Source organism: Rhincodon typus, chromosome 13, assembly GCF_021869965.1.
Source record: "Rhincodon typus isolate 14 chromosome 13, sRhiTyp1.1, whole genome shotgun sequence".
Lineage (NCBI taxonomy): Eukaryota > Metazoa > Chordata > Chondrichthyes > Orectolobiformes > Rhincodontidae > Rhincodon > Rhincodon typus.
Genome location: NC_063344.1, coordinates 72,989,558 through 73,011,224, shown reverse-complemented (window position 1 = coordinate 73,011,224; position 21,667 = coordinate 72,989,558). Strand labels below are relative to the sequence as shown.

Below are 21,667 nucleotides of genomic sequence, written 5' to 3'. Positions count from 1 at the left end.
GTGAGTCACATTCCTAGGCCACATCATTGGACATGAAAACAAAGGTTATTGGGGAGTTTCCCATGCTGTCAATGAAAAGGGAAGTACTACGATTCAAGGGACTGAGTGGTTTTTATTGAAAATTCATACCGAATTTTAGCAGTGTGCCTTGCTCCACTGACTGACCTGTTGAAGAAGCGCTGAAAATTTCAGTGATAAAGGCATTTGACAGCCTGAAAGCTCTGTTGAACTAAATTCACCTCAGTAACTCATAAATAAATCACTCATAGGAGCTTGTATTAAGCATCCACAAATGCCAAAGGATTAACCTCTTCAATCCCCAGCATGGTAAGCTCCAGTTGGGAAAGGTTTGCAGTGGAGTTGTGCAGGGGTTGGTGTTCAGACTTTTGCTTTTCCTGATATATAAATAATGTATACTTTGGAGCATAGAGCACAATTTCACAATTTGGAAATGAAATTATTGGAAGCATTTTAAACTGAAAGGCAGATAGTCTGACATCTCATTCGAAAGGACAGCCAATTTGGTAGAGTGGGTAGATATGTGGCAGAAGCAGCTCAATAAGTAAAAAGTGAGAAGTAATTCATTTTCATAGGAAAAACAGAGACAGTACAAACTGAAGGGTACAACTCTAAGCAATGTGCAGAAGCAGAGGGACCTGGGTGTATGCATGCACAGATTATTAAATATCGCAGTACAGATTGAGCGAGTAATTATTAAAGCATATGGTATTCTAGACTTTATTAAAAGAGGGGCAAAGTATAAAATAAAGGAGGTTTTTTGAACTTACATAAAACACTAGTTAGGCTTGAGCTACAGCATTTCATCCACTTCTGGGAAGAACTTTAGGAGGGATGTTAAATCATTGGAAAGAATGCAGAATAGGATTACAGAAACGGTTGTAGGGCTGATGCAGTTCAGTTATGAAGATAGATTGGAAAAACTAGGAGTGTACTCCTTAAGAGAAAGGAAGGCTGAATGAAATTATGTTCACAACCACGAGAGGCCTGGGCAGAGAAAACACAAAGATTTAAGTAAATTAGCAAGAGAAGCAAAAACGGTAAGTGAAAACCGTTTTCATGGAGTGAATTATAAGGTACAGCCTGAGCTTAAGGTGGAGGCAAATTCAAGACATTGAAAAGAAAATTCGCTGGTTATCTGAAAAGGAACAACGTGGCAAGGTTATGGGGAGAAACCAGGGGGATAATAGAAGGTGAGATGTTCATTTCCAGAGCAGGTGCAATCACAATGGCCCAAATAGCCACTTTGTGCTGTAACAATTTTGCGATTTAAAGTCGCCTTCAGAGCAATATTCTCCTGAGCTAATTTCGCAGTTTGTAAAATGCTTCATCCTGCTGCGTGCAGCATGCAGGATTCAAAATGAATATGCCCTTATAATTCTAGATCATGCAATCAGTAGCTGTTGGCCAATCAGGGCAACGAAAAGCAGCTATCAAGGGCAACCAGAAGACTTGTTAACCGAGAACTATTTTGGGAAAGAGGAGTCTCGTATGGCCCAGTCACCAATCGGTAACGGAGAAGTTAGTGGCGGTACAATAAGTGGAGTATGAAATTGGAAGGTTTTTACTGAACAATCCACAGGCTGCACATCTCCGAGACAGACCACAGGAGAACAGTGCGCACGCGCGGTGATTGTCCGTGCACTGAAGGAGCTCCGGAAGGGAAGCTGGCTTTTCCTCGGATGAACAAACGGTGAGTGCAGGCGGATTGTCGGGAATGACTAATTCTGCGAGGGGACTAAGACGCTTTGTAAACATCTTAGATCACTCTCAAACTCAGAATGGAAACCTACCAGTCCTTATTTGTAGCAGGATAACTCTAGACTTTCTTCCTAGTTAACCCCGCCATGCGCTGAACCTCAGGACTCAGCCGGGGCCGCCATCTTTGTAGGGTGTTTTGTGTAACGGAGCGCATGTCCAGTTGCTATCTTAGTAGGGTCTTTGTGTCACGGGGCGCAGGTGCAGTTTTGCCACCTTAGTAGGGAGCTTTGAGGTTGGTTGCCTCGCCGAGCTGGTTTGTTGTTTTGCAAGCGTTTCGTTACCATGCTTGGTAACATCCTCAGCGCAGCCTCCGATGAAGCGTCGGTGTGTTTTCCCGCCTGGTTTTTAAGGTCTGGGGTCTGTTGAGATGGATTGCCTCACTTCCGGGTTTCCTCGGTGGAATGTATATGGGGTCGAGTTCGGGGCGCATGTGCAATTGCTGGCTTAGTAGGGGGGCTTTGTGTAACGGGGCGCATGTGCGGTTTTGCCATCTTTGTAGGGGAGGATACCTTGAGAATTTTGTCATGACAGAATGGAACAAATTGTCCATTTAAGTTGTTTCACACTTTGAATTCCAGTTTCTGATTGTTGCGACATGGCGATGAAAGATTTAGTAAGTAAGTATCTGTAAGTAAAGGAAGCAAACCCTGCATTTCTGTGGCACTTTCTGATGGGACATCCTGCTCCATGTGTTCAGACAGCTGGGAGTCTGTACAGTCACAGGAAGAACAATAGCAGAAAGTCACCATTCTGAGTCACCCTCAAATCAAATTTATGGACTGCAATGAGGCTTAAGTCATAGAGGGATTCATACAGCCTAGAAACGAGCCCTTCAGCCCACTGTCTATGCCAACCAAAAAAGTCAATATTACACTAATCCCATTTACCTGCACTTGGTTCATAGCCAAGTGTGCCCTGGCATTTTAGGTACTCGTCCAGTTGCTTCAATATCATGAGACTATTTGCCTCCACCACTGTCTCAGGCACCATGTTTTATATATCTGCCACCCTCTGAGTGAAAAAGGTTTCCTTAGATCACCTTAAAGCCACTCAGTCCTAGCCTTAAATTTATGCCTTCTGGTCTTAGACATGTCTACCATGGGGCATATATTCTCATAATCTGTTCTGTCTTAGCCTCTCAATTTTGTAGACTTCAATCTGATTTCCCCCTCAGCGTGCTCTGCTCCAAGGAAAACAAGCCATGTATCCGAACTCTTGAGACTTTTCATCTCAGGAAACATCGTGGTGAATCTCAGCGGCACCCTGTCTAGTGCAATCACATCGTTCCAATACTGTAGCCACTATACACAATGTTCCATCTGTGGCCTAACCAACGTATTCTAAAGCTTTTACAAGACTTCCTTGCTTATGTATACTACACCAAGTTCACTACCCCATCTGTGCTGAACAGATGTATGGACTTGTATACCAAGGTCCCTTTGTTCCTCAGTACTCCCTTAGGAGCTATTATTCATTGTGCATATCCTTCCTTATTAGATTTCACAAACTGCATCACCTCACACTTAACAGGATTCCACCTGTCATTGCTCTGCCCAATTTTATCAGCTGATCAATATCAGACTATATCCTCAGACCATTCTCTTCACTTTCAACAACACCCCCAATTTTTATGTCATCTGCAAATTTTTGAGTTCACATCTAAGTTGGTCCCCTGTGGTAAACTACTGGCCACAGGCTTCCAATTACAAAAACAACCCTACACAGTCACCCTTTGCCTCCAGTTTGTAAGCCAATTTTGGATCCAGTTTGCCAACTTGCCTTGGATCCCCATGGATTCTTACCTTTTGGATCAGTCTTCCATGTTGGACCTTGTCAAAGGCCATACTGACATCTATCTCATCAACTGCACTATGCTCATTAAAATATACAATCAAAAAGGCACAATTAAGTTAGTCAGACAAAATTTCCCTTGAACAGGGGAGGTGATGACATAGTGATATTATCACTGGACTGTTGATCCAGAGACCCAGGTAATCTTCTGGGGAAGGTCCTCATCCCCACCCCCTTGACCTGACACAACCTATCCGTCTTCTCTCCCACCTCACTGACCAATCCCCACCACTGCCTACCTGCACTCACCTATCACCATCCCACCTACCTTCTCCAGCTCCACCCCTCTATTTATTTCAGAGCTCCCTTCCCCCTCCCCTTTTTCTGAAGAAGGGTCCTGACCGGAAATGTTAGGTTTCCTGCTTCTCTGATGCTGCCTGGCCCGCTGTGCTCCTCCAGCTCCACACTGTTGTCAGTGTTCTGGGAGACCCAGGTTTTAATCCTGCCATGGCAAATGATAGGGTTCAAATTCAATAAAAATCAGGAATTAGGAGTCTAATGACGGCCATGAGTCCATTGCCAATTGTCAGGAAAATCCCATCTGGTTCACTAATGTCCTTTAGGGAAGAATACTGCTGGCCTATATGTGAGTCCAGACCCACAGCAGTGTGGTTGACTCTTAACTGTTCTCTAGGCAATTAGGGATGGGCAATGCTGGCCTAGCCAGTGATGCCCACATCCCATGAATGATGATTCTCCTTGATCAATACCTGCCTTTCCAAGTATTGATTCATTCTGTACTTCAGAATTGTTTCCAATAATCTCCCTAACACTCATGTTAGAATGACTGGTCTATAATTAATGGCATATCCCTGCTGCCCTTCTTGGACAAAGGAGCCACATTAGCTATCCTCCAATCAACTGGCACTTCACCTGTGGCCAGCAAAATGTCAAATATCTCTGCCAGGGCCCCCGCAATCTCCACCCTTGCCTCATAGCAGCCTGGCATATATCTCATCAGGTCCTGGGGATATGCCCTGTATGCCTGCTGAAGCATCTAATACCTTCTCCTTATTCATCTTAACATGTCCTGGAAACTCACCGTCCCAACTACAACATCTTTCTCCTTTGTGAATATGGATGAGAAGTATTTGTTTTAAAACCCCGCCCTTGTCTTCCAGCACCATACACAGGTTGACTCTTCAGCTTCTAATAAGATTCTACTCTTGGCAGTCTTCTTGCTGGTAACATTGGGATTTTCTTAATCCCATCTATAAAAGAAAGTTTGTGGTCCGTCTTTGCCCTCCAGATTGCCTTTTTAAGCAACTTCTTACACTATACTTTTGAAGCATCGCCCCTGTTTTAAATGCACTGTAACTGACATGTGCTTCCTTCTTTCATTTGCCTGGTTATCGCCCTTGACAACAACTATTAGCTCAGCACGGAGGAAAAGAGTCAGTTCTGTATCAACGAACAACTAACTTTAGTTTAGTTAAAACAGATACACAATTCACACCATTTGTTTAAGAAAGGGTTAATAGCAGGCATGCGATTCATACAAGACTAAAATCTACGTGCACACCCATTTGGCTCAATGGTTAGCACTGCTCCTCACAGCACCAGGGACCCGGGTTCGATTCTAGCCATGGGCAACAGTCAATGTGGAGTTTGCACATTCTCCCTGTCTCTGCGTTGGTTTTTTCCAGGTGCTCCAGTTTCTTCCCACAGTCCAAAGATATGCAACTCGGGTGGATTGGCCATGATAAATTGCCCATTATGTCAAGGGAGGGAAATGCAGAGTTAGGGTAGGGGGTGTGTCTGGGTGGGATGCTCTTTGGAGGTTCGATGTGGACTCGATGGGCTGAATGGCCTGTAGGGATTCTAATGATTTGGTTTCTCTGATATTCCCTGAATGGTCAAAGAATTTAAAGGCTAATACCGAAAAATAGGAGCTCAGGCAGGCAAAGACATTCCCCAAGTACTCGGTGTAATCTCCATGTTTCTAAGCATAGGGTCCTCAACTTTGACGAAGGTTGATCTCTGGAGTTTTCACTGCTGGTATGCCTGAAATCCTTCATTTTTTTTTTATTCTTTTTCCTTATCTTAGAAGCATAAAAGATAGGAGCAGGAGGAGGCCATTCGGCCCTTCTAACCTGCACTGCCATTCTTCTTGATCCTGGCTGATCATCCAACTCAATAACCTAGTCCTGCTTTCTCCCAATAATTTTTGATCCCATTCACCCCAAGTGCTATATCCAGTCACCTCTTGAATACGTTCAATGTTTTGGCATCAACTACTTCCTGTGGTAATTAATTCCACTGGCTGTTTGGGTGAAGAAATGTCTCCTCATCTACATCCTACATTGTCTACCCTGAATCCTCATACTGTGACCCCTGGTCTGGACACACCCAGCATCGGGAACATCCTCCCTGCATCTACCCTGTCCAGTCCTATTAGAATTTTATAAGTTTCTATGAGATCCCCCCACCTCATTCGTCTGAACTCTGGTGAAAACAATCCCAACCTCATCAATCTCTCCTCGTACATCAGACCCGCCATCCCTGGAATCAGCCTGGTAAACCTTTGCTGCACTCCCTCGAGAGCAAGAGCATCCTTCCTCAGAAAAGGCTACCAAAACTGCACACAATATTCTAGATATGGTCTCACCAAGGCCCTGTAAAACTGCAATAACACATCCCTGTTCCTGTACTCAAAACCTCTCGCTACGAAGGCCAACATACCATTTGCCTTCTTTACCACCTGCTGCACCTGCATGCTTACCTTCAGCGACTGGTGCACAAGGACATCCAGGTCCCACTGCACACTCCCCTCTCCCAATTTACAGCCATTCAGGTAGTCATCTGCTTTCTTGTTTTTACTTCCAAAGTGAATAACCTCACATTTATCCAAATTATACTGCATCTGCCATTGATTTGCCCAGCCACGCAACCTGTCGAGATCATGCTGATGATCTCTGCATCCTTGTCACAGTTCACCCTCCCACCCAACTTGATATCATCTGCAAACTTGGAGATGTTACATTTTGTTCCCCCATCCAAATAATTAAAATATATTGTGAATAGCTGGGGTCCCAGCACTGATCCCTGTGGCACCCCATTAGTTTACTGCCTTCTAATTTGAAAAGGACCCATTAATTTCCTACTCTTTCTTTCCTCTCTACCAACCAGTTTCCTATCCATCTCAGTACACTTCCCCCACCCCCCCAATGCCACGCGCTTTAATTTTGCACATTAATCTCTAATGTTGGATTTTATCAAACACTTTCTGAAAGACCAAATATACGACATCAACTGGCACCCCCTTTTCAACTCGACTAGTTATATCTTCATAGAATTCCAACAGACTTGACAAGGATCATTTCACCTTCATAAATCCATGCTGACTCTGTCTGATCCTGCCACAGCTTTCTAAATGCTCTGCTCTAAAATCCTTAACAATGGATTTGAGAATTTTCCCCATTACCAATGTTAGGCTGACTGGTCTATAATTCCCTGTTTTCTCTCTACCTTCCTTTTTAATATTGTAGTGCCATTAGCCACTCTTCAATCTGCAGGGACTGTTCCAGAGTCTATAGAATACTGGAAGACGACCACCAATGTATCCACTATTTCTAGAGCTATTTCCTGAAGTACTTTGGGATGTAGATTATCAGGCCCTGGAGGTTTACCGGCCTTCAATCCCAACAATTTTCCCAGCACCATTTCTTTACTAACGTTGGTCTCACTCAGTTCTTCCTTCTTACTTAATCCTGCATCCTCCAAACAATTCTGGTATCTGATTTGTGTCCTTTTTTTGTGAAGACAGACCAAAGTATGTATTCAGTTCCACAGCCATTTCTTTGTCCCCTATTATACATTGCCGCATCCAACAGGTCTCGTACAAGTTCACCGTCACCTACTTGCTCTTGAACTCTATGCCCCTATTAATAACACTAAGAATTTTGTATGCTTTACTTACTGCTCTGTCTCCCTTTCCTGCCACGCTCCGTGATCAGTGCACTTACGTCCCTTTGCACCTCCACACTAGGCCCCAACCCCCTAGACTGTGCACCCTGTTTTGTGTTGTCTTTCAGCATTCTTCCCACGAAAATAAGTCACTTCACACTTCTCTACATTGAACCTTATCTGCAACCTATCTGCCCACACCACAAACTTGTCAATGTGCTTTTGATGTTCAAAACTGTCCTTCTCACAGTTTACAATTCTTCCAAATTTTGTGTCATCTGCAGACTTTGAAATGTTCCCTGCACACCTAGATCTAGGCCATTAATATATCAATAAAAGCATGGGTCCCAAAACCAACTGCTTGTGAGCTCCACTGAAAATCTTACTCCAGCCCTAAAAAAAAAATCCATTGACCATTACTCTCTGCTTCCTAGTTGCTCAGCTAAATTTGTATCCATGATGCTACTGACTTTTATTCCATAACTTATAACTTTAGTCACAAATCTGTTATGTGACATCAGGCCATTCAACCCTCCAAAAAAAAAAAGGCCAGCAAGTTGGTTAAACTTAATTTTCCCCTTTAGAAATCAATTATGACTCTTTGTAATTAACCACCTTTTTCCATGTAAGTACAAATCTAATTGAATAATTGTCTCCAGAATCTTCCCTCTTACTGAAGGTAAACTTACTCATCTGTAAATGCTGGGCCTTGATGTCTGCAAGTTTGATACCTTCCTCGAATCTAGGGAAGACTGAAAGACTGTGGCAAATGCCCCTGTAATTTCCACTCTCACTTCCTTCAAAATCTTTGGATGCAACTCATTTGGTCCTGGTGCCTTTTCAACTTTAAATACCAACAGTCGCCAACTGAAAGCACAGCCACCAATGGTGGAATGATTAAAATCAAGAATGCTGAAGACCAGACTTAGATGATTTGCAGAAATCCTGAAAATTTAGTGACTTCAGGATAACACGGAAATAGAGATGATCACAACAGTGGAGGAACTCTAGGATGAATCATAGAATCATACAGTACAGAAGAGGCCCTTCAGGTCATTGAGTCTGTACTGCCAAAAATATACTAAATCTAAATGTTATGACACTTAAAGTGGTCATCTGTGTACCTTCTACAAGTTTGAGAGGTTACCTGCCTCAACGACCGTCTAGTCCCCCACCACCCTCTGGGTGAAAATATTTTTTCCTCATCACCCCTCTAAACCTCCTGCCTTTCACTTTAAATATGGGATCCATTGTTATTGCCCTTCAACTAAGAGGAACAGCTATTTTCTGTTCAGCATGTCCATACTCCTCAGAAGTTTGTACTTATCTATCAGGACCCCCTCAACCTTCTCTGCTGAAAAGCAAACAACCTAAGTTTATCCAGCTTCTCTCCTTGGTAAGATGCTGTATCCCAGGCAGCATTCTGGTGAATCTCCTCTGCGTCCTCTCCCGTGCAATCACATCTTTCGCACCATCTTGCAACCAAAACTGCACACAGCACTCCAGCAGTTGCTGAACCAAAGTCCTGTACAGCTCCAACTTAATATCTCTGCTCTTATAATCTATGCCACAACTGATAAAGGCATGCATCCCGTATGTCGTCTTAGCTACCTTGTTAACATGCAGCTTTCAGAAATCTGTGGACAAGTACTCCAAGATCCCTTAGTTCTTCTGAGTTTCCTCGTGTCCTGCCATTCATTGAATATTTCCTTGAGAATTTATAAATTGTGTGCTACTAAATACAGAATCTTTGTAAATTAATGAGCACAGAGGTGATGTGTGAACAAGAGCAGTGTGAATAAATAGATATACTACACAAAATGGCTGACTGTGGGGTGTTGAATATGAGAGGCTGACTGCGAGTACAGCAGTCAAGGAAAGGAATGAATGGGTGAAACTTTTTGCCATGGATGATCTGAGAGACTTGGGCCCAATCAGGTGGTGTTATTGAGATGGAGATTATTGGTCTTTGCAATGGTGGGATATGTGGTTGGAAAGTCATCTTGGGGTGAAATATTTCATGATGATTGTGAATAGTCTGGTTCAATTCAAGGCAGTTGCCAGGGACAAGGGATGAAGTCCATAAGGAGTGTAATTTATTCAGAAACTGGAGACAATAACTTTGGTCTTTCCAATATTTAAATGGAAGAAATGTCTGACATCAAGTATTGGATGAATTGAAGAGTCAGAATAGTGTATGACTTCGAAGTGATGGTGTTTTGCTTATGCCAACTACCCTGATCCCGCTAGGTGATGCGAGGTTGAGGGTTTAGGAGGTCTAGTCAAAGTTCTGGTTGATTTGTAGGTATGTGAAATCCCTCCCCTTCATCTCTTTCCTTTCCTTCCCCCTTCCTCCCTCCCACCCCACCACCCACCAATTGATTTCACAGTTTAGAGCAGATTCCTGTCCCTTGAAGACCATAGTGAATCAGTTAGGTTTTAATAGCAATCTAGCAGCATCCATGGTCACTTTCCCCTAATGTTGGCTGTACAAACTGCCAGATTCATTCAGCTAAATTTGTGTTTTTATGAAATCTCTCTCACTTTATTTTTCTGTTTTAACTCAGTGTCATAGGTTATTACAAGGGGAGGAGTTGCAGTTCCAGTGAACCAATCATCACATCAGGATCCAACAATCGCTCAATTTTTCACAATTTGATATTATTGCGTTTTGAATATGGAAGGAAAGAAGATTATGTACAGTGAGGAGAAACTGTACATTGCTTCAGCTAACCTGTCAATATCCAGTCACACTGGGGAGAACCCATGGAAACGTGGGGACTGTGGGGAGGAATTCAGACATTCATCTGAGTTACAATCTCATTGGCACAGTCATCTTAGGGAGAAGCTATTTACCTGCTCCAAGTGTGGCAACGGATTCATTCAGTCATCCAGTCTGCTGGATCACCAGGGAGTTCACAGTGATGTGAGATCTTTTAAATGTTCACACTGTGGGAGCTTATATAAAAGTTTCAAAGAACCGATACAGCATGAACATGTTCACACTGACATCCGACCATTCAGGTGCTCTCACTGTGGGACTGGATTCAGGCGATCATCTCATCTCACTGTACACCAGCGAATTCACACCGGGGAGAGACCATTCAGCTGCTCAGAATGTGGGAAGGGATTCATTCAGTCATCTGACCTACTAATACACCAACGAACTCACAGTGGGGAGAGACCATTCACCTGTTCAGATTGTGGGAAGGGATTTACTCATTCATCGACCCTTCTGACACACCAGCGAGTTCATACTGGGGAGAAACCGTTCACCTGCTCCAAGTGCAGGAAAGGATTCACTCGGTCATCCTATCTGCTGACACACCAGCGGGTTCACACTGGAGAGAGACCATTCACATGCTCCACGTGTGGAAAAGGATTCACTCAGTCATCCAACCTGCTGAAACACCAGCGTGTTCATACTGGGGAAAGGCCATTCACTTGCCCTGAGTGTGGGAAGGGATTCACTGATTCATCCAATTTGCTGAGTCACCAACGAGTTCACACAGACGAGAGACCTTTTAAATGCACAAAGTGTGAGAAGTGCTTTCAACGTTCCAGGGACTTAATGCGGCATCATCGTGTTCACACTGACGAGAGATCATTCAGGTGCTCTCAGTGTGGCACTGAGTTCAGGCGATCATCTCAGCTGATTGCACATCAGCGAGTGCACGCTGGCGAGAGGCCATTCACTTGCTCCCAGTGTGGGAAGGCATTCACTCGTTCAGCTGCCTTGCTGAGACACCAACGAGTTCACGAATTCCTGTAATTAATCGAATTTTGCTGTTCATCACATCCACGACTGACCAATGTTTATTGGGGCGTGTATCTGTTATGGCTGAATAACTGCATCCTAGTTAAAAGATTAAAACTCTGGACAAAAATCAAATATATCTGCTTTTGGACAGAGTTTTGAATCTTTTTGTACCTCTATGATACATTTCTCTCTCTCTCTCCCCTGCCTGCTCCATCTTCACCTGCAAGAATAAGTGTGAGGAGTTCATGAACTCTTTATCATTAAGATTGAGGCAATTTCATCAGCTGCCTGTACCATTCCCCCTCATTCATTTAGCCACTGAGCCAAAACTGCCTCTAAACTTACATCTTTCTTCATCCAGCCTACATACACAACAACCTGAAGGGAAAGGGTTTAATTGACTGTGACAATAGGGACTTTAAAAAATTATAATCACTGATGGTGCACTAGTGCACTCACTTTGGATGCACTCCATTCATTTGTTCTCACTGGGGAATGAGGTTCAGGCAATTGTCCATTCTGCTGCAACACTAGTGAGTTCACACCAGAGAGAGATTATTCTGTCCTCCATAAATGTGAATACACCCAATCTTTTGTTATGGTAGTGATTCAGACTGATGGAAGACCTTTTAAAATAGTTGGATTGTGGAATGTGTTATAAAAATTCTGTAAAGTTGATTTGCTATCAACATATAATATACTGACAATAGACTGTTCAGCTGCTCTCACTGAGTACTAGGTTCAGTGGATCATGTGAACTTTGTATCTACTAGCACACAGAAGGGCCAATCATGTGTAATATGTGTTTGAACCTCCATTAAACTTGCTCACACTGATAAGAAAATGTTTCCAGAGTTCGGTGAACTGAAACTTAGCAGTAAAATGGATCTGCTGACACAAACATATTCATACAGGTAAGAGACATTTAACCTGTTCCAGAGTTTCACTCAGTCATCTCAGCTTCTGGCACACCAGAGTTAACAAACAACTGTGTGGGTTACAGTTGGTGGTTTTGATACTGTTCATCACATTCATGACTGAACCATTTTCATTCTGACAGTTTTTGTTGAGGTTAAAACTTTCAGTGACTGAGCCAAAGTTGAACATTGTGGATAAATGTCTAATCTTTGATTTAAACACTAGCTATAGATGACAAAAATCTAGACCAGTGCTTAAAAACAGCTGAAGGGTGATGGTGGGTGGGGAGTGCGGGACCGGATGTGGGATCATACTGCAGAAACTAAACTTCAGCCTGGATGTATTCCTTAGGGTCACACTGAGGGACAAAAAACACATTGTCATGAAGTGAGGTGAGAAGGAGCAACAAGGTCCATATGTGAGTTTATCATAAGGTGTGTAAGAAATGTACTCCAGCTGCTCTTTTTCTCCATGGTTCAGAGCTCCTGGATATGGAACTATCTGTGTTTAGAGTCAGGAAGAATAATGGTCACTGCTGGAAATATGCTGTCAAACCAGAGATTAATGTTAAGCTGTCCCTGATAAAGTGTAGCAGCAAGTGAGGAGGCAATGGTCTAGAGGTATTATCATAGAACCCCTACACTGTGGAAACAGGCCCTTCAGTCCAACAAGTCCACACTGACCCTTGGAGCATCCCACCCAGACCCATCCCCCTGAACACTACAGGCAATTTAGCATGGTCAATCCACCTAGCCTGCACATCTTTGGACTGTGGGGGGAAACAGGAGCACCCGGAGGAAACCCACGTAGACACGGGGAGAACGTGCAAACTCCACACAGACAGTCACCCGAGGCTGGAATCGAACCTGGGTCCCTGGCGCTGTGAGGCTGCAGTGCTAACCACTGAGTCACCGTGCCACCCACAGTTTCAGTTGGACTGGGGTGGACAAGGTCAGAAATCACACAACACCTGGTTATGGTCCGACAGGTTTATTGCTGGAGTATTATTCCAGGTAATGCTCTGGGGACATGGGTTTGAATCCTGCCATGGCAGATGGTGGAATTTGAATTCAATAAAAATCTGGAATTAAGAGTCTAACGATGTGGAGGTGCCGGAGTTGAACTGGGGTGGACAAGGTCAGAAATCACACGACACCTGGTTATGGTCCGACAGGTTGAAAACACAAGCTTTCAAAGCCTCACTCCTCCCTCAGGTTTTATTGAAAGAGGTAGTATCAGACACAGACACTTACTTTATTTATAAATAAAAGAGCAGAGGGTCACACCACTGATGAGGATATATTATACAAGCCTAAGATGCTGTTAAATCTTTCATCAATTAGAAGGTTTTAATTGACTAATATGTATATGTAAATCCCCAAATTTCTTTCAAGTCACTGTCCTGAGAGAGCTAAAGGTTTTATCAGTATAGAGAAGAGGTGAAATTTCAGGTCGGACAATGCATGTTATGTGTGAGGCCTTGTTTAGAATCGGTTTGTGTTTTGGTTTGGAGTCAGACTGGTTTTATTTCTGAAGTAAAAATTTATGAAATGCCACATTGATGGTAAAACCCGTCTGGTTCACTAATGCCCTTGAGGGAAGGAAACTGCCATCCTTACCTGGTCTGTCCTACATGTGATTCCAGATCCACAGCAACATGGTTGACTCTTAACTGCCCTTAGGGCAATTAGGGATGGGCAATAAATACTGGTAACCCGTATTCATCACATGAATGATTTTAAAAAAAGTTTAGTCTGATAATTACTGTGGTGTTTATTATTACGGCATGCTGTGTGCAGTTAGGATGAAACAGATTTAGCAAATATTCTCTTAAAATAGGACACCGGTGGATGGGCTTCTAAGGGTCATCTGACTTTTTACAACTTCAATATTTGTAAAGCTTTCAGAAAGATTCCAAGTGGATTATGAAGAAATATTACCAGATGTGATGACATTAGAAATTCGGTGAGCATTTCTGCAAGGGTGAATAGAAATTCATTGTCTTAATTGTTTTCATTCAAGTGCAAAGGTCTTCACTGTATGAACTTTAAGATGTGAAAAAGCTTGCCCTCCTTGAACAGTGCAGGTGATGGAAGAATTTGAAATTGCAAGAGGTATACCACTTTATTTGGGAGCATGTTTGGCATTTTGAGACAGCTATCATCTTGATTCATCTGCCAAAGGTATTTAAAAGACAAGTAAAGTTACCTGGACTCAAAATCATTTTGAAACATGATGAGACATACACCATGTGAGAGACATACTGATACTGCCTCAGAGGAGTAGTCTGTATCAGAGAGAAAGAAGGCAAACAAGACACAACAACTGGACTTGCTGTAGTTAACCAGGCTGCCAAGGGCCACACCTTCACTGCCACAAAAGCAAAATCAAGGGACCTCCCTTTCTCCTGGTTGTGTTGCAAATGCTAAACTTACCCATGAAACCAAACTTCAGTAATTCAATAGTGGAAGCCATTTTGGCAACTGAGACAATCCTCAAATTTCCATTCATTGACTTTGAAATGCAGCATCTCAACCTTCAATTACCAGCCCTGTATCAAACAATACAGACAGACTTCAAGTATTGTTCTTATTTTCATTTGTAATTATCTGTAGGGGGTGGTGTATGTGGTTTGTTTTTTAGTAAGTAACCTTTAGATTTGGAGCGTGAAATAAAACTTCCTTTTTAAGAATGAAAGGCTTTGCTACTTGGTTATATTAAATTCTGCCACCCATTCCAAGGGTAAGAAATGTGCACATCCACGTATGTTGTTCATGGGTGGCTTTGAGAAAACCACTTAGAACTGCCTATGACTCAAAGGAGACCTTTCAGTCCATCATTTTTTCATAGAATCCTTACAGTGTGAAAACAGGTCGTTCAACCCCAACAAGTCCACACCAAATATCCGAAGTGCGTCCCACCCAGACTCACCCCCCTGCTCTATCCTGGTAACCATGCATTTCCCATGGATAATCCCTCCAACTTGCATTTAGCATAGCCAATCCACCTAACCTGCACATCTTTTGACTGGGAGGAAACCCATGCAGACGTGGAGAATGTGACTCCACACAGACAGTCACCTGGTGCTGTGAGGCAGCAGTGCTAACCACTGAGCCACCGTGTCGCCTGTGTTTGAAGACTTTCTGAATCAGTTCCCCATTCAGTTACAGACTTCCTCCACCTTCCAAAAAATAATACTACTCAACTCTTCTGTTTTCCTGTATCCCTATGGCCCCTGGTTATTGACACATCTTTGAATGGAAAACATATTTTTTCATCCCTCTTATCTCTGGCCCTCATAATCTTACATACCTCCATCACGGCCCTTCTCAACCTTTGCTACTCCAAGAAAAATAACCTAGACTTTCCAATCTTTTCTCAGCTCAGACAGTCTTACCAAGGCAACATCCTGGTGAATCTCCTTGAGTGCAATCACAACCTTTCAATAATGTGACCAGAACTGTTAACAGCGTTGGAGGGTTTGAGCTACAGGGAGACACTGAATAGGTCAGGGCTATTTTCCCTGGAGCATCAGAGGCTGAGGGGTGACCTCATAGACATTTATAGAATGAAGGGCAAGATAACCAAGGTCTTTTTCCCAGGGTATGGGTGTTCAAAACTAGAGGACATAGGTTTAAAGTAGTGGGGAAGGATTTCCAACAGACCTAAAGGGCAACTTTTTCCACACAGAGAGTGGTTTGCATATGGAATGAGCTACCAGAGGAAATGGTGGAGACTGGTACAATAACAATATTTCAAAGGCATTTGGATGGGTATATGAATAGGAAGGGTTTAAAGGGATATGGACCAAATGGGATTAAATTGATTTAGGATATCTGGCATAGATGAGTTGGACTGAGGGGTCTGCTTCTGAATCTGTATGATTCTATGACTCCAGTTATGGTACAACCAATGTTTTACACAGTTCCATTGTAACATCTTTTACATTTCAGCTAATAAAGGCAAATGTTGGAGAGAGTGGTCTAAGAGGAGTCTCCAGTTCTGTGTTCAGCAGTTCAAGTGACCTTTATTCAGAGCTGTTTTACGACAAGAATGGGTGAGGCTAGAGACCTCTCCAAGTCTGGCTTTCACGTGGGGCCCAGTTTCCCTCTTAATAACAGCTCAAATTGGAGGTCAGAAACAGTCTTACCTTTCCCAATAAAGTACAGGATATTTATACATACTGCATTACAATGGTTGAATGCAACATTGACATCCGTGCTTGCAACATCTCTGACCCACACATCCAATCCTGTGAATACACGATTAATGATGGACAACTTCATGATTAACCTTAAGTTCTCCATGATCTCATGATATTTACCAGACATCGTTATCATCAGGCCTTGAGACCTTATAATGGACCCCATTAACTAACATTTCAACACGGATTGTTATGTCCCTTCCTAATCATTTGCCAGCTGTGTCGTATCCTTGCTCATTACTAATGACTTTTCAAATTTGGTCATGCAATACATATCCATTGCTGACCTTAGTACAAAAGTTTAATAAGGATGTTAATTTCTACCAATTGTTATAATATTTGTAGTATCAGCTTGAATATAAAGTTACTTATAAAGTTATACATAGTTAGACCTAATACTATGAATCTGTGACAAAACTAACAATTTTGGGAGCAGTTTCCCTCTTACCTGGTATGAAAAGTCAAACAAACCCAGCCTCTGTGTCTAGCAGCTGCCTTTTACAACTTGAGATGGAGATGCACAGGGCCCCAACTCCCTGCAGGAGGGCATCTGGAGGAGGTCCCAGGGCAACAAAGGCAGAACAAAAAGTGTCACCAAGTGGGAAATAGCCACTCTGTCTAAGACTTCACTCTAGCGCAGAGAACTCAAGCTTTCAGTTCCAGCAGCCAGCAAAGATCACCAGCTAACTGAAAGCAAAACTAAAGTCCTTTTGGGTCTGTGTGAGCCTGATCCCACCCACTCATGATTCTTTACTCAAAGCTATTTACCAACTTCCTATCAGACGAAGACATTTCAACACCACTATGACTACACTGCTCTGCTAGGAAAACTAGACAGCACTCCTCTCTTAAAGGCACACTATTGTCATCACAACTTCTTTTAGTTGCACTTCACATTGACTTTGCTCTTTTACTATTCTACATTAGATAACATGTAATAAAGTCAAATGCTGGTAACTCCCCCTCATTAAATGAGTTTCTAGCTGTAAAGTTAAGTTTAACCATGTGAAATGGTTGTTTGTAACCTATTATTTTTTACACTATTGATTGTTTTGGTTAATCTGGTTTCTTGCAGGGAGAAAATATTCACTTCATACCTACACAGAAGTGCATACAAGGATGTAAACCATTGTTCATGTATGGCCCAAGTTCCTGTCATTCCAGTTTCCAGTACAGCAACTATTTTGTTTCTTTGTTTGATACATAGCCGATGGCTAAGTTTGAAGGCTGCCTAGCCACTTTTTGACTTCGTAAATGAAACAAAGAAGCAAACAACAGTATAGCACCAAACAGGCCCTACAGCCCGCCAAGACTGCGCTGACTCTTGATGACTTTCTAAACTAAAAATCTTTTGCATCTACAAGGTCCATATCCCTCTATCTCCAGCCTATTCATATATCTGTCAAGATTCTTCTTAAACATTGCTACTGTGTCTGTCTCCATCACCTTCCCTGGCTGCGGTTTGTTCCCTATGTCCCCTAATAATTAACAGTTCTACCCTGGGAAAAAGACTCCAAATATCTGTTCTATCCATATGTCTCATAATTTTGTAAACTTCTATCAGGTCACCACTCAGCCTTGACATTCACGTGAAAAACAAACCAAATTTGTCCAATGTCTGAAGTCGTAGACTTGCTTACCAAGCCGGTGCATTTGATTGCAGGTAACATCATCAGTGCGCCTCCGGTGAAGCGTTGGTGTTCTGTCCCACTTGTTATTTATATGCCTCGGTTTGCTGGGGTTGGCATTACTTCCGGTTCTGTTTCTCAGTGGTTTGTATGTCGGGTCTAGTTCAATGTGTTTGTTGATTCAGTTCCAGTTGGAATGCCAGGCCTCCAGGAATTCCCTGGCATGTCTCTGTTTGGCTTGTGCTATTATGGGCGTGTTGGCCCAATCGGACCCGTGTCCTTCTTTGTCCATGTGTATTGAGACCAGTGAGAACAGTTAGTGTTCGTGTATCTTTATTTTCTGTTTTCTTTCGGTTTGGCCTATGTAATGTTCCTCACAGTCCTTGCCTGGTATTTTGTATAGTATGTTTGTTTTATTGGTTGTGGATATGGGATCCTTTACATTCGTCAGTAGCTGTCGTAGGGTTGTTAGTTTGTGGGCTACCCTGATACCTAGAGGTCTGAGTAGTCTTATGGTCATCTTTGATATGTCTCTGATGTACAGCAGGGTGAATAGTGTGTCTGGCCATGGTGTGACTTCTTGTTGTCATCTGTCGCTAATGTAACAGCGGATTGTGCTTTTTGGGTATCCATTCCTTTTAAAAACTCCATATAAGTGCTCCTGTTCTCCTTTGCACAATTCCAGGTTGCTGCAGTGTGGTGTGGCTCATTTGAATAATGTCCTGATGCAGCTCTGTTTATGGGTGTTGGGGTGGTTGCTGGTGTAATTAAGTATCTAGTCCATATGGGTGGTCTTTCTGTATACTCTGGTCTGGAGTTCCCTGTTGTTCTTACATTCCACCATTACATATAAGAAGGGTAGTTAGTTATTGTTCCCTTCTTCTTTTGTGAATTTTATTCTGGTGAGGATGTTGTTTATGTGTCACTGGGTTTCTTCTAGTTTTGTGCGTTTGATAATCAGGAAGGTGTCATCTACATAGCGGACCCAGACTTTGGGTGGTATAGTAGGGAGCACTGTCCATTCTAACCTTTGCATTTCTGCTTCTGCTATCAGTCCTGATATTAGGGATCCCATTAGTTGATTTGTTTGAATATACAGCCGTTGAAGGTGAAGTGGGTTGCGAGGCACAGATCCAGCATTTTCAGGGCACTGTCCTTGTTGATGCTGTTGGTGTCATGGGTTGTTTGCCTTCCTGATTCGTCCAGCAGTGTGGCAATTGTCTCTTTAGCTAGGTCGATGTTTATGGATGTAAATAGTGCTGTTACGTCAAAGGTTATCATTATCTCGTCCTCTTCTATTCTGATATCCTTGATGATGTTGAGGAATTCTTGGGAGGAGTGGATGGAGTGGTTAGTGCTGTCTACTAAGTATTTAAGTTTCTGTTGTAATTCTTTGGCTAGTCTATATGTTGGTATGTCTCGTAGTGAAACAAATGGTCTGAGGGGGACCCCTGGCTTGTGGGCCTTAGGGAGTCCATAGAAGCGGAGTTTGTTGAATCCCTCTGGCTTCATTTGTTGGCTGTCTGTCTTGCTGATACCTCCTGAGTTGTGTACTTTCTTCAAGGTTTTTCTAATCTGGTTCTCTAATTGTGGCTTTGGGTCTACTGCCAACTGTTGCCAGAGGGATCCCTGGGGTGGGGGAGTCCAAAGGTGAGAGGTTTAAGGTGAGAGGGGAAAGATTTAAAAAGGTCCTAAGGGGCAACATTTTCATGCACGTTGAAATGAGCTGCCAAAAGAAGTGGTGGAGGCTGGTACAATTACATTTAAAAGGCATCTGGATGGGTTTGTGAATCAGAAGGCTTTAAAGGGATATGGGCCAAATGCTGGCAATGAGACTAGTTTAGTTTGGGAAACTTGAATGGCATGGATGAGTTAGCTCAGAGGGTCTGTTTCCATGTTCTATGATGCTATGATTCTATGTCTCCACAATGTCTCTATAAATGCTCAATAATATTCCATCAGAACTAAAAGATCACAAGATCCACAGGACCATAAAAAATAGGAACAAGAGTAGACCGCCCAGCCCCTTGAGCCTGCTTCAACATTCAATAGAATCGTGGCTGATCCAACATTTCTCACGTCCACTTTTCATGTATTTTCCCCATAACCCATGATTCCCCTACTAATCAAGAATCTACCTATCCTAGCCTTCAATATATGCAAAGACTCTGCCCCCACGCCTCTCTGTGGCAAGGTGTTCCAAAGACTCTCAACCCTCTGAGAGAAGAAATTCTTCCTCATCTCAGTCTTAAGTTGGTGTCCCTTTATTCTTGAATGCATTCCAATGCAGAATTCTCTGAGGGATGGCTTTTTTTTAAACAAAAGACATGAGCTCCAGATTTTTGAGAAGGGATCCCACCTCAGAAAAGCAGAGTGGCACTTTCATTCTGACATAACAAGGTGTAGAGCTGGATGAAAACAGCAGGCCAAGCAGCATCAGAGGAGCAAGAAGGCTGACGTTTCAGGCCTAGACCCTTCTTCAGAAAAATCTGATTTTTCATTCTGACAGTTGTCCTGTAGTGTAGCAAATCCCGGAGCAGCGCGAGGAGCATGAGTCCTGGAGAATTGCGAGGGGAAGTGAGACCCAGAACAGTGCAACTTACCTTGGTGCAGCTGAGTGCTGGTGCGGAGGCTTAGAGTGGAATGGGGCAGGTGCTGGACTTGGGCTTGGCATAAGCAGTCAGACCATGTGCTCACCATGAGCTGCTACAATGTAATATCTATTTGAAATTCTTTCCCCAGACTGTAATGCCAATCCTTTAACTTTATTATAACTACCTTATTTCTAATTTATCTTTTAGACCCTGTAAATAATGCTGCAAATTTTCTTTTTATTCTTCTTTTATATCCGGCCTCATTAGAGACAGCCATTATAAAAACTTGTCACTGTCCGTCCGTGCTTTTGTACTGGACTACATGTGACAATAAAGGATATTCTATGCTATTCTATTTTAATTTACTCTATTCTATTTTGTTCTATCCTATTCCTGTGTAGAACTGTCAGGAAGGAAAATCCATCTCCCTTTTCACAGTAGTCAGCTGCTGAATTCTGAAAGTAAAGATCCTGATAGGTTGACAGCTTCTGTCAAAGGGTAAGTATATAATGTCTGTGTGGCAATAAAATTGTGCAATGGGAGCATGCACGGCTTATACCCAGAGGTCAATGGGTCAAAAACATCCTCTGCTATTTTCCTTAACCATTGGGAGTTGAATTAGGAGGCCCGGTGTTCTGCTTGGGCATTTGCATTTTGGCACTTTACATTTGTGTTATTGGTCCAGGGATGTGATTCTTGCTTTGTGGTGTGTTGTATAATGATATGAAGTTCCAGGTTCAAATCACGGACAAACCCTCATTTACTGCCGAAAGCTGTGCTTGTGGCACAGTGATAGTGTCCAGACCTCTGGGTGTGAAGACCAGGTTCAAGTCCCAACTACTCCAGAGGTGTGCCATGATATATCTGGACAGGTTGGCACATTTAACAAAAAACTAAGTTTGGTGCTCTTAAGATGCACTGGTAGTGCAACAGAGGACCTATTTCAGGGCCTGGTCTGGTGGTGCTGTAGTTTGTGATGTATGTGGTCAGGTAAGTGGTATTAGCATCTACTAAATAGGCAGTCTAA

At 42.8% G+C, this 21,667-nt stretch overlaps 1 protein-coding gene across 2 annotated transcripts; it reads left to right on the top strand.

Annotated features, from left to right (window-relative positions):
• Positions 1-1,480: 1,480 nt before the first annotated feature.
• Positions 1,481-12,140, top strand: LOC109922388 (gastrula zinc finger protein XlCGF8.2DB-like). Of its 2 annotated transcripts, none has more exons than XM_048604366.1 (2): positions 1,481-1,711; positions 10,104-12,140. In XM_048604366.1, the coding sequence occupies exon 2, from the start codon at positions 10,214-10,216 to the stop codon at positions 11,306-11,308; it is 1,095 nt and encodes a 364-aa protein (XP_048460323.1). In that variant the 5' UTR covers positions 1,481-1,711; positions 10,104-10,213; the 3' UTR covers positions 11,309-12,140. The 2 variants fall into 2 exon arrangements, with proteins under 2 accessions (XP_048460323.1, XP_048460324.1); XM_048604367.1 differs by lacking the exon at positions 1,481-1,711 and adding an exon at positions 2,284-2,396.
• The last annotated feature ends 9,527 nt before the right edge of the window (positions 12,141-21,667 follow it).